The sequence below is a fragment of the Saccopteryx bilineata genome, chromosome 2 (genome assembly GCF_036850765.1).
Source record: "Saccopteryx bilineata isolate mSacBil1 chromosome 2, mSacBil1_pri_phased_curated, whole genome shotgun sequence".
In the NCBI taxonomy this organism is placed as follows: domain Eukaryota; kingdom Metazoa; phylum Chordata; class Mammalia; order Chiroptera; family Emballonuridae; genus Saccopteryx; species Saccopteryx bilineata.
In genome coordinates, this window is record NC_089491.1 from 28617921 (window position 1) to 28632058 (window position 14138).

Sequence of the window (14138 nt, forward strand, 5' to 3'; positions counted from 1 at the left end):
CTGCTTATTTGCAAAACTCAAACAATTACGTTGTAAATAACTAATGGCTCATTTAAAAAATCTAAAACTCTTTTGGGAAGCCCGCTGTATTTCCCATGCAGTGTGGCCCTGGAGCACGGTTTGGGATTGGGAATTTCCTATGTGCCGCAAATGACTCTGGCCTACCCTCCCTTCCTATCAACACTCTTCTTGACTGCTATCTTCTACATTCTTTAAAGCTGAGCCAACAAACTAGTGGCCCATGAACGATGGACACTGTGTGGCCTAAAGATCTATTTGCTCTGGCTCACTCAGAGTTTGATTTTTCTTTTTTAAGAATTATAGAACTACAGCTAGAGTAGACAAATTCTCAGTGAAAATCAGAGATGAAAAGGTGGGAATAAAGGCCTGAGAGAGAAATGTCTCTCACGAGAGATGAACCCGAATGGCATTTTTAGCCAGTTATCACAATTAATTAATAACGAGACTTGGTAAGAATGTTTGTTACTTTTAAAAATATGAGTAATTCTTTGAACATATGTACCCTGATTTATTAATGTCACCACATTAAAATTAATATAAATTTATTTTAAAAAAATACAAATAAGATTGGAATAGAGATACTTGATCAAGGCATAACATATAACACCATGAGAAAAACACAACGCTTTTCCATTAAGCTCAATCCTTTTATCTTGGAAGAAGAAGCAACAAAACCTATCTTTGAAAATGAAGGTTAGATTTACTTTTTAAATATTTACCTGATTTAAATAATTTAGGCACTTTTCAAGACACCAAAGGCAACAAATGCAAGATTTCAGCACACATCGAGCACAGGCATTTTCCTGGGAAAGAGAAAAGTTCAAATAACTGTTAAAAGTCAAAGAATTCCAGGGGTCCCCCAACTTTTTACACAGGGGGCCAGTTCACTGTCCCTCAGACCGTTGGAGGGCCGCCACATACAGTGTTCCTCTCACTGACCACCAATGAAAGAGGTGCCCCTTCCGGAAGTGCGGCAGGGGGCTGGGTAAATGGCCTCAGGGGGCTGCTGTGGCCTGCGAGGCCGTAGTTTGGGGATGCCTGAATTAAACCATCCTAAAAAATACTCCAAATGCTAAAAAAATAAAAATTGAAAAAATAAAATCACAACCTATGTTTCAAAGCATCCACACCCACCCTTTTTTTCCCCTTAAAATATAACGGCTGAGTTCTTTTAAATCAGCTCAACATTTATTTAGGACCTACTGCATATAAGATGTAGGGAGGCAGAAAAGACCAGCCAGGAACTTACAGTCTAGGGGGAGGGGAAGAGTGCGGACATGAGAAGGTCAAACTCAGAGTGTGACGTAGACAGCAGTGCCGTGAGAGCAGAGGACAGAGAGACATGGTTCGGGAGTATGGTCTACCAAAATGCATGTTAGTGCCACAGCCCAGGATGGGAAGAGGTTCTAAGAAGGAAGGTGTGTGAGTGGACACAGTAGATGAGAAGCATAGGACACTCGAGGAAACCAGGGATGAGATGGGTTTTGCTAGAGCATGTGGAAGGCAGAAGTTATGGGGCCAGGGAGAAAGGACTAGGTTCCACTTTGCCAGGACTCAGGAGGACACACAGGACGTCACCGGGGGCTTGACTATGTGCAGAAGTGAGGTGTGGGATTGTGCCCACGGGCAGTCCAGAAAAGCGTTTTCCCCTTACCTTTCCTTTCAGCTGACTGTGAATGTACATAAGGATCATTCGTGGAATTTTGACTAACGTGATGATGAAAGACCCTTTGGCCACAGTACCAAGGTGGTAACGAATAAGGCGATTCACTGATGCCAGAATAGGTGTAAATGGCAAATTCCTTTTATCCCTAGTTTTAAAATAACCAAAAAAGACAAAACAAAGGTTAGACCAGGATGGACACACAAGAATGGGTTTAACATCCCATGCAATGAAAAACTGGTTCATTTTTCTTATGCTAGCTTTATGACAAAATGGCAAAGTCATATAGTACAACTAATATAAATGCTAACCGGTGCACCATATAAAATTAATGTTTCATCTCTCTACAGTAGTTTCATGGGATTCTTGTGCTCTAACATTTTAAGGTGAGTAAAACTGTGCTTTGAAAGCTCTTATTAGCAAACAGTTAAGGAGTGAATTGTACAAGCAGAAAATGGACCTTAAAATGATAATGATGTTCAGTCTGAACCTGGCACCTCATGACCGTAGAAAACAGTGAGGCCCACCGCTTCCACTCAGCCCTGGACTCAGGAAAGGGCGTCACCCAACTGTTCTGATCCAAACACATTAAAGAGCTTTATTTTCCTTTGATGGACTTTTAGACAGAGCAAAAGTACCGAAGGCATTACTACAAGACTTAGTGTTCTTGCTAAAAATAATTTACGTTATATCATGGTCTGCCACTCTGATTAATTTTTGAGCAAGTTTTATCAACTTTAACATTTTGTCATATTCACTTCCAATTACTTCTTGAAGAAATGACACTCTTATAAGTCTCGGTTCTGCTCCCTTCGGGCAGAATCACTTAGAGGATCTTAAGTTTCCTGACACGCGCGCGAGTTCTCACCTAGTAAAGTAGTATGTCACCACCGCTCCCGCCACGGTCATCTGCTGACACGCGAGGATGAACTCGCTGATCCAGATTAGGCCCACCACGTGGTACCACCACATGTACTGCAGAGGCCCGGAAACTCTGAACTCCACGAAGCCTTCGTCATTCTTTACAGGGCTGCCTAGGGAAAAGCAAGGAAGGGAAGAATAATCACAAAAGGTATAAACCAAAAACATGGCTGAAATAAATTTAAGGAATTAATTTAATTAATTTATTTTCCAACAATAAGTCCCTACACCCTAGAGACAAACTTATGCTCATGGTGCTATTTTATTAAGGGACAAGAACAATTGTCACTTGAAAAGCTGTGAAGCCAAACATTATACAATTCAGCATTCTGTTCTCCCCAAAGCCATAATATAGTGCTTTTAAAATGTGCTTTGAATACAGTGCTTACATTATCAGTTATTTAGCAAGGGCATAAATTTGCAAACGCTTCAAATTTTTTTCGGAGCTATTACTTATCTAATAATTACAGACCTAAATTATTAGCAAAGTATAGAAATTTGTATTCTATTCCATTTGTGAATGTGTGCTGACTAGTCAGAGAAACTGCATACAAGTTTACTAACCTTACACTACGCCTCACAGTTAATTCCACTTAGGTGTGACCTGTGATATTAAGTATGGCTACAGCAAATCTGAGAGTCTATGAACCGGATCATCACTAGGGGTCTAACTAGGTTCAGGTCACTTCCAAACTAGAAAATCCAAAGGAAGCAAGTTGATCTTTAGCTACAACGGGCCTCTGAGGCAACTTCAAAGTAGCACGTCATTCATTAATTCATCTTAGAACAGGTCCAAATGCCTGAGTGAGTAGAGGAAGTTACTTCAAATCCATGATCTCCAAACCCGGATGTAATTTCAAGCCTTACCTGGCTTATACACCCACTTTGCTAAGATGATCTAAAAAAATCATGATTAGAAAATGCACTACTGAAGAGCCACAGTAACTGCCAGTTCTGGTGGCTACTGGACTGTGGTCAATCAATGTCTGAAGAATTCTATCTCAGAATTCTGAGATTTTTTTTCTTTCTTTCTTTCTTTTTTTTTTTCTGAAGCTGGAAACGGGGAAGCAGTCAGACAGACTCCCGCATGCGCCCGACCAGGATCCACCCAGCACGCCCACCAGGGGGCGATGCTCTGCCCATCCGGGGCGTTGCTCTGTCGCGACCAGAGCCACTCTAGCACCTGGGGCAGAGGCCAAGGAGCCATCCCCAGCGCCCAGGCCATCTTTTGCTCCAATGGAGCCTCGGCTGCGGGAGGGGAAGAGAGAGACAGAGAGGAAGGAGAAGGGGAGGGGTAGAGAAGCAGATGGGCGCCTCTCCTGTGTGCCCTGGCCAGTAATTGAACCCGGGACCTCTACACAGCCAGGCCGACGCTCTACCACTGAGCCAACCGGCCAGGGTCCTGAGATGTTTTAAATACCTTAATGTAAATAGATCCATCACTAAGACAGAGAAGCAGCATGTCTTCTTACCAGTAGTGCCAAGAAAAAGAAGTGTCATGATCCAGTACACCCAAAACAGGACAAGGGCAAAAAAAGTCCAGAAGGGTTGGAAGACTAGTAGTGGCAAGTGGATGAAGACCTTGCCAGCCACGTGGAACAAGGCGATGGTGAGCGCGACACGTTTGCGCATAAACAGCATTATCAGGAACAGGATAACCTGCGTGGAGAGAATGGAGGAAGAGGTTCTCGTTACGGTTTGAAGCAGTGAAAACGGAAACTGAACAATGGTGGAAATCTTGACTGTAAGACCTCACGCTCTCAGGTGGAGGTTTCATTCTCTAAATTCCAGTAATACTTCATTGGTCTGTCTCTCCCTTGTAGCACATACCATTTTCAATTGTATATGGAAAATGCCCTTTCAAAGCTTAAATAAAAGGGTTATCAATTTATTCTTAAGTCCTAGAACTCTCCTACTTTCCCTTCTCCGCTCATTACGCATCAAAATGTGTTGTTTGTCAGATAGGATGAGACACTTTATTTGAATAGATTCCTGCTTTATCACATTGAAAAATAAGGGAGAGGACCACATGCTGTGGTCAACAAAAGTCCTGGAGGTATATGTACCTCACCTCCCAGGCTGAGCCAAGCACAGGGTCCGAGCTGGATTCGCCCTTTGTTCACCAGCCCCCTGCCCTCCCACCCTGGCACCTGGTATAGATAATTATGCTGACAAGATAACTAACAAATATTTGTACAATAACAAATATATTTTTGGTACCAATGGTATTGTGACGGCTTTATTTTTGTGTGTGCGTGTCTAATGCTCAATAAAAAAGCTTGGGATTATGCCTAAAATGGAAGGAGATATTTTTTTCTACCTTTTATTTTCAGAGGGAAGAAGGAGGTGAGTCCAAGAGATGAGTATAGATTATTTGACCAAACATTAACTAGTAATTTTACTGTATAGTGGCTGGGCAGTAAGGTTTGCCTATATTTTTGAAGTAACACTGTTAAAAGAAAAGTTTAAAAGGAAGAATGGGGAGCCTGACCAGGCAGTGGCGCAGTGGATAGAGCATCAGACTGGGATGCGGAGGACCCAGGTTCGAGACCCCGAGGTCGCCAGCTTGAGCGCGGGCTCATCTGGTTTGAGCAAAAGCCCACCAGCTTGAACCCAAGGTTGCTGACTCCAGCAAGGGGTTACTCGGTCTGCTGAAGGCCCACGGTCAAGGCACATATGAGAAAGCAATCAATGAACAACTAAGGTGTTGCAACGCGCAATGAAAAACTAATGATTGATGCTTCTCATCTCTCCGTTCCTGTCTGTCTGTCCCTGTCTATCCCTCTCTCTGATTCACTCTCTGTCTCTGTAAAAAATAAAAAAAAAATAAAAATAAATTAAAATAAATTAAAAAAAGGAAGAATGGGGAATAATTAGTAAACAAACAAGTGAAATGACATGAGGTGACTTATTTTTCAACATACTATAGTAAAGCTAACTCTTAAAAAAAAGTAATTGCATTATTTAGCGACAATAAGATATAGGTTCAACTAGTAAATAACAGTGTAAATATTCAAGGTGAAAATACTCTCCAAAAGCAGGCTGTACAGAACGCAATGTTGGATCAATAGCACCCATCAATTAGAGAAGCCTTTCATGGGACAGAGATTTTATCTAATGGAGATCAACATTAGGCATGTGACAGCGAGAGGTGAGAATCTGCTCCAAGAAGGAGGTCCTGTAAATAAAAGCACAGGCTGGACCGTATACTCACTGTGAATACTGTCGCTGAAATGGCATAGATGAGGAGGGCCCGAAGATTGTCTTCAGCTATCTGAAGCTGTTCAGGAATAATGGTTTCTTTGGGAGACTTTCTTTGCTTTGCGTACAGCCACCACAGGACACCTGTGCCACCTGGAGACAAAAACAATTGTTTCTGCAATAATGAACATATGAAAATGTGCAACAGATTCTCAGTTTTCTGGACCCTTCCTACGCATTATCCTGGGACTCATGCAACAGCAGTCCATTTGGCTGGGAGGTGCGTGGCCATCACTTTTTTGCCAGCATAAGGGGAGCTCCCATTGCTCTACTATCATCTTCCACGTTAGACACTCACAAGTCTTCCAGTATAGCCAATAAACTTCCTTCAACTGTATTTAACTTATTTTTTTTAAGATTTTATTTATTGATTTTAGAGAGAGAAAGGCAGGGGGGAAGAGTAGGAAGTATCAATTTGTAGTTGCTTTTTATATATGCCTTGACTGGGCAAGCCTGGGGTTTCAAACTGGTGACCTTAGCATTCCAAGTCGATGCTCTATCCACTGCGCCACCACAGGTCAGGCATCTGCGTTTATTATTGACTCTGAAGCTGGGAGAGATCTTTCATAGACAGATACAACCAAGAGAAAGTGGTCACAAAGAGAGCCTCAGCATCAGTTAAGCTGGGGAGCCGGCAGGGAGCAAGTAAGGGCCATACAAATGAGCAATGAAGAGAGGAAGGTAAAGATCTCCGCTGCTCTACTCATCACAGTCACTCCAGCACCGAGCGCCGACAGTCATGCAGTTGATAAAATATTTGCACAATGAATAAATGGAGATCAAAAGAGCTTCCCACCAAAGGTAGGAACAAAGACAGAAAATTTCTGATAGCAGGGGGTGCTCGAGATAGAAATTTTTATCTTCATTGCTGGTTCAGAGATCCCAAGAACTAGATTGAAGACAGAGGTATACCCTTGATTCAGTTCATTCAGCAAATATTTTGAGTGCCTAAGAGCATTTCCTGTTCTAGGGGTTGGGAAGAGAGCAGTGAACAAAACCAAGTCCCTACCCTCACCCCTCATGGAGCTTACACAGTAAAGGGGAAACAAAAAAGAAAATAGAGAAATTAGTAAAAACATGGCATGTAAAGTCTAAGAAGAAAGGGACAGAAGGCACTGTAATTTTATGTAAGATGGGTAAGCAGTGCCTCACTGGTGAGATGAATTTGAGCAAAAGAAGCAAAATCAGGGAGAGAGAAACCTGTGAAACTAAGAAAAGAGTGTTCTAGGCAAGAGGCAAATTCTAAGATGCTGAGGTAGGACCATGTCTGACAAAAGAGAGAGGAGGAGGCTATGCAATGAGCAAGGGAGTGAGAAATAGGGGATGCGAGGTGGCCGGGGAACAGAGCACCCGGTAAGGCCTTGTAGGCCATGTAAGGAAATGGAAGATTCAGAGTGGTGTGTGTGTGTGTGTGTGTGTGTGTGTGGCTGGGGAACAGTGCACATGGTAAGGCCTTGTAGGCCATGTAAGGAAATGGAAGATTCAGAGTTGAGGGTGTGTGTGTGTGTGTGTGTGTGTGTGTAGGGGAACAGTGCACACGGTAAGGCCTTGTAGGCCATGTAAGGAAATGGAAGATTCAGAGTTGAGGGGGGTGGGGTGTATGTGTGTGTGTGTGTGTGTGTGTGTGTACAAGATAAATGCCTGGGAAATAGGAAACTGAGCTGAGATTTATGCAAATCAACCTGACCTCTATCTTCACTCAAGTACAGAGTGAATGGGGTCAAAGGGAAAATTCATACCCTTATCTCTTGGCAGACACTGAACATGAATTTTTCTTCTATTGAAGATAAGTAGACAAATCCAAACAATCACAAGTCTAGGAAAAATATTTCAAAGCAAAAGAAACACTTCTATTTTGAAATCTTGAAGGTATAAGAAAATTATTTTTACAACGTTAATAGCCTCAAAAAAGAAAGAAAATACATTTTCTACAAAGAAGAATAAAAAGTTAAAAGAGAAAGGGTCCGGTTCAGAGAGCAGATATAGAATGAGAGAACAACGATGAAAGGATGTTGTTCACAGCAGCCACGGTAGATAACATTTAAATTTGTGCCAGGAACGATGCAAAAGACGCGACCAAATTTAATCACAACAATACCGTTAAGTGGGTATTAGCTCCACTTCACAAATGATGACACTGACATTTAGGAAAGTTATGCAACATGCCAAATGGCATATACCTAATAAGTGGCAAACCTGGGATTAAAATCTAGATTTATTATAAAAACTATACATCTGTTATGAAGTCAGTGTTGTGCCCCCCACCCCCAATTCATATGTTGAAACCGAATCCTGTCTGATGGTAGTTGGGGGTGGTGCCTTTGGGGAATGATTAGGTCATACGAGTGAAGCCCTTATGAGTAGGATTAGTGCCCTTAGAAAAGAGACTGCAGAGAACTCCTTCATCTCTTCTACCACATGGCAACACTGAATTAAGATGACCGGAAAGAGGCAGCAAGACCACACCAGACACCACTCTGCTGGTGCCGTGATCTTGGACTTGCCAGCCTGCAAAACTGTGGGAATGAATTTTTGTCGTTTATAAGGCACTGAGTCTATGACATGCTATTACAGCAGCCCAAACTGACGAATAAACCATCTAAAAACACAATTAAACCTAAGGGCTATAAACTGAAATAAAAAAGAAAGATAGGAGAAGGAAGAACTACAAAAAGATAAAACTGAAATAACAAAATTAGGTAGTCAAATGCAGAACTGATAGTGACGAAAATGGAATCAGTGATATGAAAAATAAATGTGAAGAGTTCTTCTTGAATGTAAAGAAAATGACAAAAGAATTGAAATAATAATTTAGAAGATGGTAACAGAAGGATGAACAATGACCTTAAGAAGAAAACCACTGGAACAAAAACAATAGTCAAGTAAAGAAATAAAAATGAGCCCTGGCTGGTTGGCTCAGAGGTAGAAGGTCAGCCCAGCATGTGGATTTCCCAGGTTTGATTTCCCGTTAGGGCACACAGAAGAAGCAACCATCTGCTTCGCCACTGTGCCTTCTCTTATTTCTCTTTCTTTCTCTCTCTCTTCCCCTCCCTCAGCCATGACTCAAATGGTTCGAGCAAGTTGGCCCTGGGCACTGAGGATGGCTCCATCATGGCCTTGCCTCATGTGCTAAAATAGCTAGATTGCCGAGCAACAGAGCAAGCCCCACAAGGGCAGAGAATCACCCCGTAGAGGGCTTGCCGGGTGGATCTCGGTCTAGGCACTAGCACGAGTCTCTCTGCCTCCCTGCCTCTTGTGTAATAGGGAAGGAAGGAAAGAAGGAAGGAAGGAAGGAAGGAAGGAAGGAAGGAAGGAAGGAAGGAAGGAAGGAAGGAAGGAAGGAAGGAAGGAGGGAAGGAAGGAAGGAAAGAAGGAGGGAGGGAGGGGAGGGGAGGGGAGGGGAGGGGAGGGGAGGGGAGGGAGGGAGAAAGGAGAGAAAAATTTTCAGAGTTGATACAGATTCCCCACCCCCAAAGAGATCATAGGTAAACTTAGTTATCATTCAGAATGAGACTAAAATTATAAATTACTATAAGGATAAATTAAAAATTATATAAACATAGCTGGCCGGGTACCTCAGCTCCCATATACCATGGTTGTGGGTTTGATCCCTGGTCAGGGTACATACAAGAATCAACCAATGAATGCATAGATAAGGATAAGTAGAAAAACAAATCGATGTTTCTCTCTCTCTCTTTCTTTCTCTAAAATCAATCAATAAAAATTTTAAATTATATAAACATCTAGGTAAGTGAGACAGGTTGTGAGCAAAGGAACAAAATTTATATTGGTATCTGGGCAAAGCAACAAAATTTATATCGGCATCCAAGTTTTCCAAAACAAAATACAGACACAGGGAACATCCCATACTTCAAGAATTTTACATGCAACAATATTCATATGCTAAGGCAAAGACAATCATAGATTATCAAGAGTTGAGAGTATCCACAACCCTCAAGTCCTTCATGAATAAGTTACTTGAATTCAGATTCCAGTTAAAACAAAGACGAACTGAAAACAAGACCTCAAGAATGGAACTGTATGAAACTAGGACCAGCAGCTCTCACTACGAGAACAGGAAAACTTAAACACAATTATAAAACTTTCTAAGGCAAAGGCGAGCAAAATTCGTTTAAAAGAGATGTCAAATACTATTTAAACTTGAATAATAACCTGAATATAAAAAGTCAGAGAGCTAACAAGGGCTAAAACGTGGGGCTGGGCAGAAGGGAACAGTGGGGGAAAGGGAGGAAGGTTGATGCTAAATTTAAAGGCAGTAGGGAAATCTACCCATACCATTTCATTGCAGCATTTAATAATCATAGAATTCGAGACTAAAGAATATTTTCTGAAAATGGGTAAGTTATTAACTGCAGATGTAAAAATAAAATGTGTGCTATCCAAAGCAAGGGTGAAAATGACCAAAGAAAACAGCTCATCCAGCAAAGACAGGCAAACAAAATAAGAAAGCATAAATTTAAAGAAGATGTATAACAGATGATTTGATAAAACAGAGCAGTTACAATTATAAGTGTAATGGGGGCAGATTCCCCAACTAAAAGCGTTTCATACTGAGTGAAAACTATTTTAACTAGATCACGTACACATGTGCATGTGCAGGAAAAAGGTCTGGATTTCACGTGCTGATGGCGGTGGACTGAGAGGAGGGGCTAAAAATAACCATACAAATTCAAAAGGCAAAAATAAAAAATCTTATTCAAAGAGAAGACACAGCATGTGAAAATAAAAGTTTTACTTTCCTTTTTTATATTTCTATTTTTCTACCATGGCTGGAGTTAGAAACCATGAGTAGGTATCACATTTATAACTGGGAAGGAAAAATTATTTAAAAGGAAAAATAGACAATAAACACAGCACAGAAAGTTTCATTACAAACAGTAAAACAAAACAGAAAACAAAATAGTATGACAATAGACAGAAAAAAATGAGTATTAAAAATTTAAATAACACACACACACCATTCTGCAGGAGCACTTTTCAACCAGAAAGAACTTCAACACCTTAGAATGGCTGATTCAGGCTTTTAAAAAGTGCCAGATAAAAAGGAAGGACTCCTTCCCTTGCTGGGCAGGGAACACTGGAAAGATCAACTGAAAATTAAAGAGCTGGTGGCAAAACAGCCTCAATTGCTGTCTTTTCTCTTGGGTTCTTCCCCTATCAATAATACTGACCAATATATAATGTTTTAGCCCATTTTAAAATAATCTCCATTTGCCAATGACCTTACCATTTTATTTGATGTAGTGATCTCACAGTGACTAACTTCAATGTAATCCCCTCACTAGTATTTTTTAGAGTTTAATTCACAAGCAGAAAAAAGGTTTTAAATAATCAAAGTAGTTCCAAATTGAGGGAGCATCAAAAGCAATCTTTCATTCTCAATTCTAATTACCGAAAAACAAAGAAATAATTGGCTTACCAAGTGAACCCAGTATGACCAGAATTGTTACGATCCACACAAGTACTCTTGATATATACCTGATTATCACCATCAGAATCATGGATAGAACTGCAGGGAAGAGAAATAGAGAACATGTAGAATATCATTTGAAAACACTGGAAAATATAAAGAGAAACTCTTTCAATTGTTTTCTTCTAGGGAAATAATTTGTTGCTATTGACAAGTTCATGACCCCAATTTAGGTAAAAGAGGAAAACTGGCTCCTTTTGCACTTTGACATTGGTACTTGGGCCACATGAAACCCAAGGCACCTAACTGTGGGTTTTATAAACACAGAAAAGAATACATGCAAATGCACATGATGACTCAAAAACTGTTGTGGATTCACCACAGGAAGGCATCAGAACTCACATGCAAACACATGCCAACACACAGTGCAGGGAATGACATGTCATGTTGGTGACCAGAAAAATTATCACACGTAGACAGAGATCAGTTAAATTAGGTGCTACACTTCCTTGAGTAACCTATGCATTATGGGACCAATTTCTCTGATGGTTGGTCAATCAACTATCTGGTATTTTATCTTTTTCTGGTTGTTTCTCTGCTGAAATTCCAAGAGATGGTCTGACCCTATGGAGTGATACCCTGGAGCCTACTGAAGCTGAAATTCCTCTGACCTTATTCCTTAGCTGAGGTCAGGGTCCTGATTGAGAAACTCTCCAAAAAGGAGCAAAGCTTAGTTTGAATTATTTAACCAACTCTTTGACCCATCCCCAGCTAAATTCCAACATGCTTAAAATTTTGAGTGAAAAATTAAAAAAAAAAAAAAGAAAGAAAATGGGAGGATTTAATCCTTTTATGGGAAAATCTGTTTCTGAAATCATAATTTGTTCATCTTTAATTATCTAAAAGCCTACTTCACAAACAAATGGACAAAGATTCTTAAACCTCAAAAGAGAACCACTCTAATAAAAAGATGGAATTCCAATGGCTTAACAACATTCTTATCACTATTTTTAAGGTCTAGATTTGGGGGGGGAGAGGGAGTATTCAACTATTTTAAAAACCAAATGATTTTTTATGTAAAACTAGGCTAATAATCAAGCTTCTTTGGGCCATTTGCAAAACCAGGTAAAGGGCTGGGATCTGTGACTAGGTAATCTTATTAAGGTGCTCACTTTTGCAATAAATGTACAGAAACTAACAACAGATGGGAACATTTCAAATATCAGAAATAGCTTTTCATGTGGATAGCATTATTTCAATTGAGTCAAGTACTAAGCAAAAAGAAAATACTTTCTAATGGTAAGACAGAAATAACAGCTAGTCTTCTCAATGACTCTACTTATTGTTAACAGGCATAAATATGCATTTTACTTAAATAATGAAATGGTTGTTTGGTTCCTACCAGTTTACTTCTTCCAGCTAAAATGGGCTATTAGTTTTTATATGGCTACATATAGTTCTAGGATAAGACAGGGAGTTTACATCTTGAAAATAACAGTTTTATTTGATTATATTACCTATTTATTGACGAGAAAACACAATGGCTAACAAGTGGAGAGTTCCTGATTTTTCCAGCAATACAGTAATATTATGAACTGCTGCAAGGGGGAAAATTAAATATTTTAAAAGTAATAAGAAATCTATGTTCTTTGATAGAAATATATATATAGATATGTGGCCTCTTTTTATAAGCAAACAAGCCAAAGATTAGACTGATAACTAAAAACAAAGGGGTGTTGATTTATTAAAAGAAGTCTCTTGCTATAATGTTAAAGGTACTATAGACTTAGCAACCAAAGTTTGGGAAAACACCAGTTTTCTCCAGTAAGAGAAGAAGAAAAGAAATGAGTTTCAGATATATATATATATACACACACACATATAACTATATATAATCTGAAACAATTATTTTGGCTATGGGAAGTGAAACATTATACAAGTATCCCCAGTTGTATTCATATTTTGGTTAAAAGACAAAACAGTCTTCTGCTGTAGTACTATGCAATAGCTAATAATGAGAAAAACAATTACCTAGTGATAATAAGCAAAGTCCCAATATAATTTCTTTGCTGGTCATTACTCCACTAATCAGCCTGTGTAAGACACTATTGTCACTGACAAAGGTGATCAGGGCCTCTGCAAACTTGGCATAGCAGGAAATGTTCACAGGAGCACAGCGATGGAAGAATGGAATAGGTGCACTGGTGACACAAGAAAAAAAAATCAGAAAAAAAATTACTCCTACTTAATATAAATGCCACATCAAACACACAAATGAAAGGTGAATATGACTGCAATACACTCCACCCTCCACGCGTCATATGGGAGCTAAGAGCTGTGAGCTTAATGCTATGAAGATGGCCGCCATGGACAGTGATGCAGATCTTACCACAAGCCTTATCAAAGAGGGTGGAGTGCATATTCCAACAGAAGACATTACCCTCCCCTTCTGAAAAGAAACACACACACATATACACACACATACACACATATAAAACTACCAAAAGCAAAACCAAACACTTTAATGCCTCAGGCTACACACCTGTCAATCAAGGGGCAGATGACGAAACTTACAAACATATACTTCATTGAACTGAAAATGACTTTTTGCCATAAGCTAGTAAAAAATAAAAACACACATGTGCTTTTGCTTGAAATGTGCCACCATTAATAGAACGTTTCCCCTTATCAGAACAGCATACAGAACCTTAGATTAAAATGTATTTGGGTACAAGCATGACTTAATACAGTATAATATGCAGCTATTTAAACAATAACCATGAATACTAATGTATGGAAATATGTATGATGTGAGAGTATAAGGGAAAAAGAAACAAAGAT

General features: G+C 39.9%; 1 protein-coding gene across 3 annotated transcripts in view; it reads right to left on the minus strand.

The window, feature by feature from the left end:
• SLC44A1 (solute carrier family 44 member 1) overlaps window positions 1-14138 on the minus strand; it is a 200036-nt gene that overhangs the window by 67828 nt on the left and 118070 nt on the right. For all 3 annotated transcript variants that reach the window (XM_066256608.1, XM_066256607.1, XM_066256606.1), the window contains exons 6-12: window positions 13329-13498; window positions 11307-11396; window positions 5820-5959; window positions 4078-4264; window positions 2553-2718; window positions 1676-1832; window positions 741-824 (exon numbers count right to left, since the gene is read on the minus strand). In XM_066256608.1, coding sequence (XP_066112705.1) covers window positions 741-824; window positions 1676-1832; window positions 2553-2718; window positions 4078-4264; window positions 5820-5959; window positions 11307-11396; window positions 13329-13498 — 994 coding nt within the window. The remainder of the gene's footprint in view (window positions 1-740; window positions 825-1675; window positions 1833-2552; window positions 2719-4077; window positions 4265-5819; window positions 5960-11306; window positions 11397-13328; window positions 13499-14138) is intronic.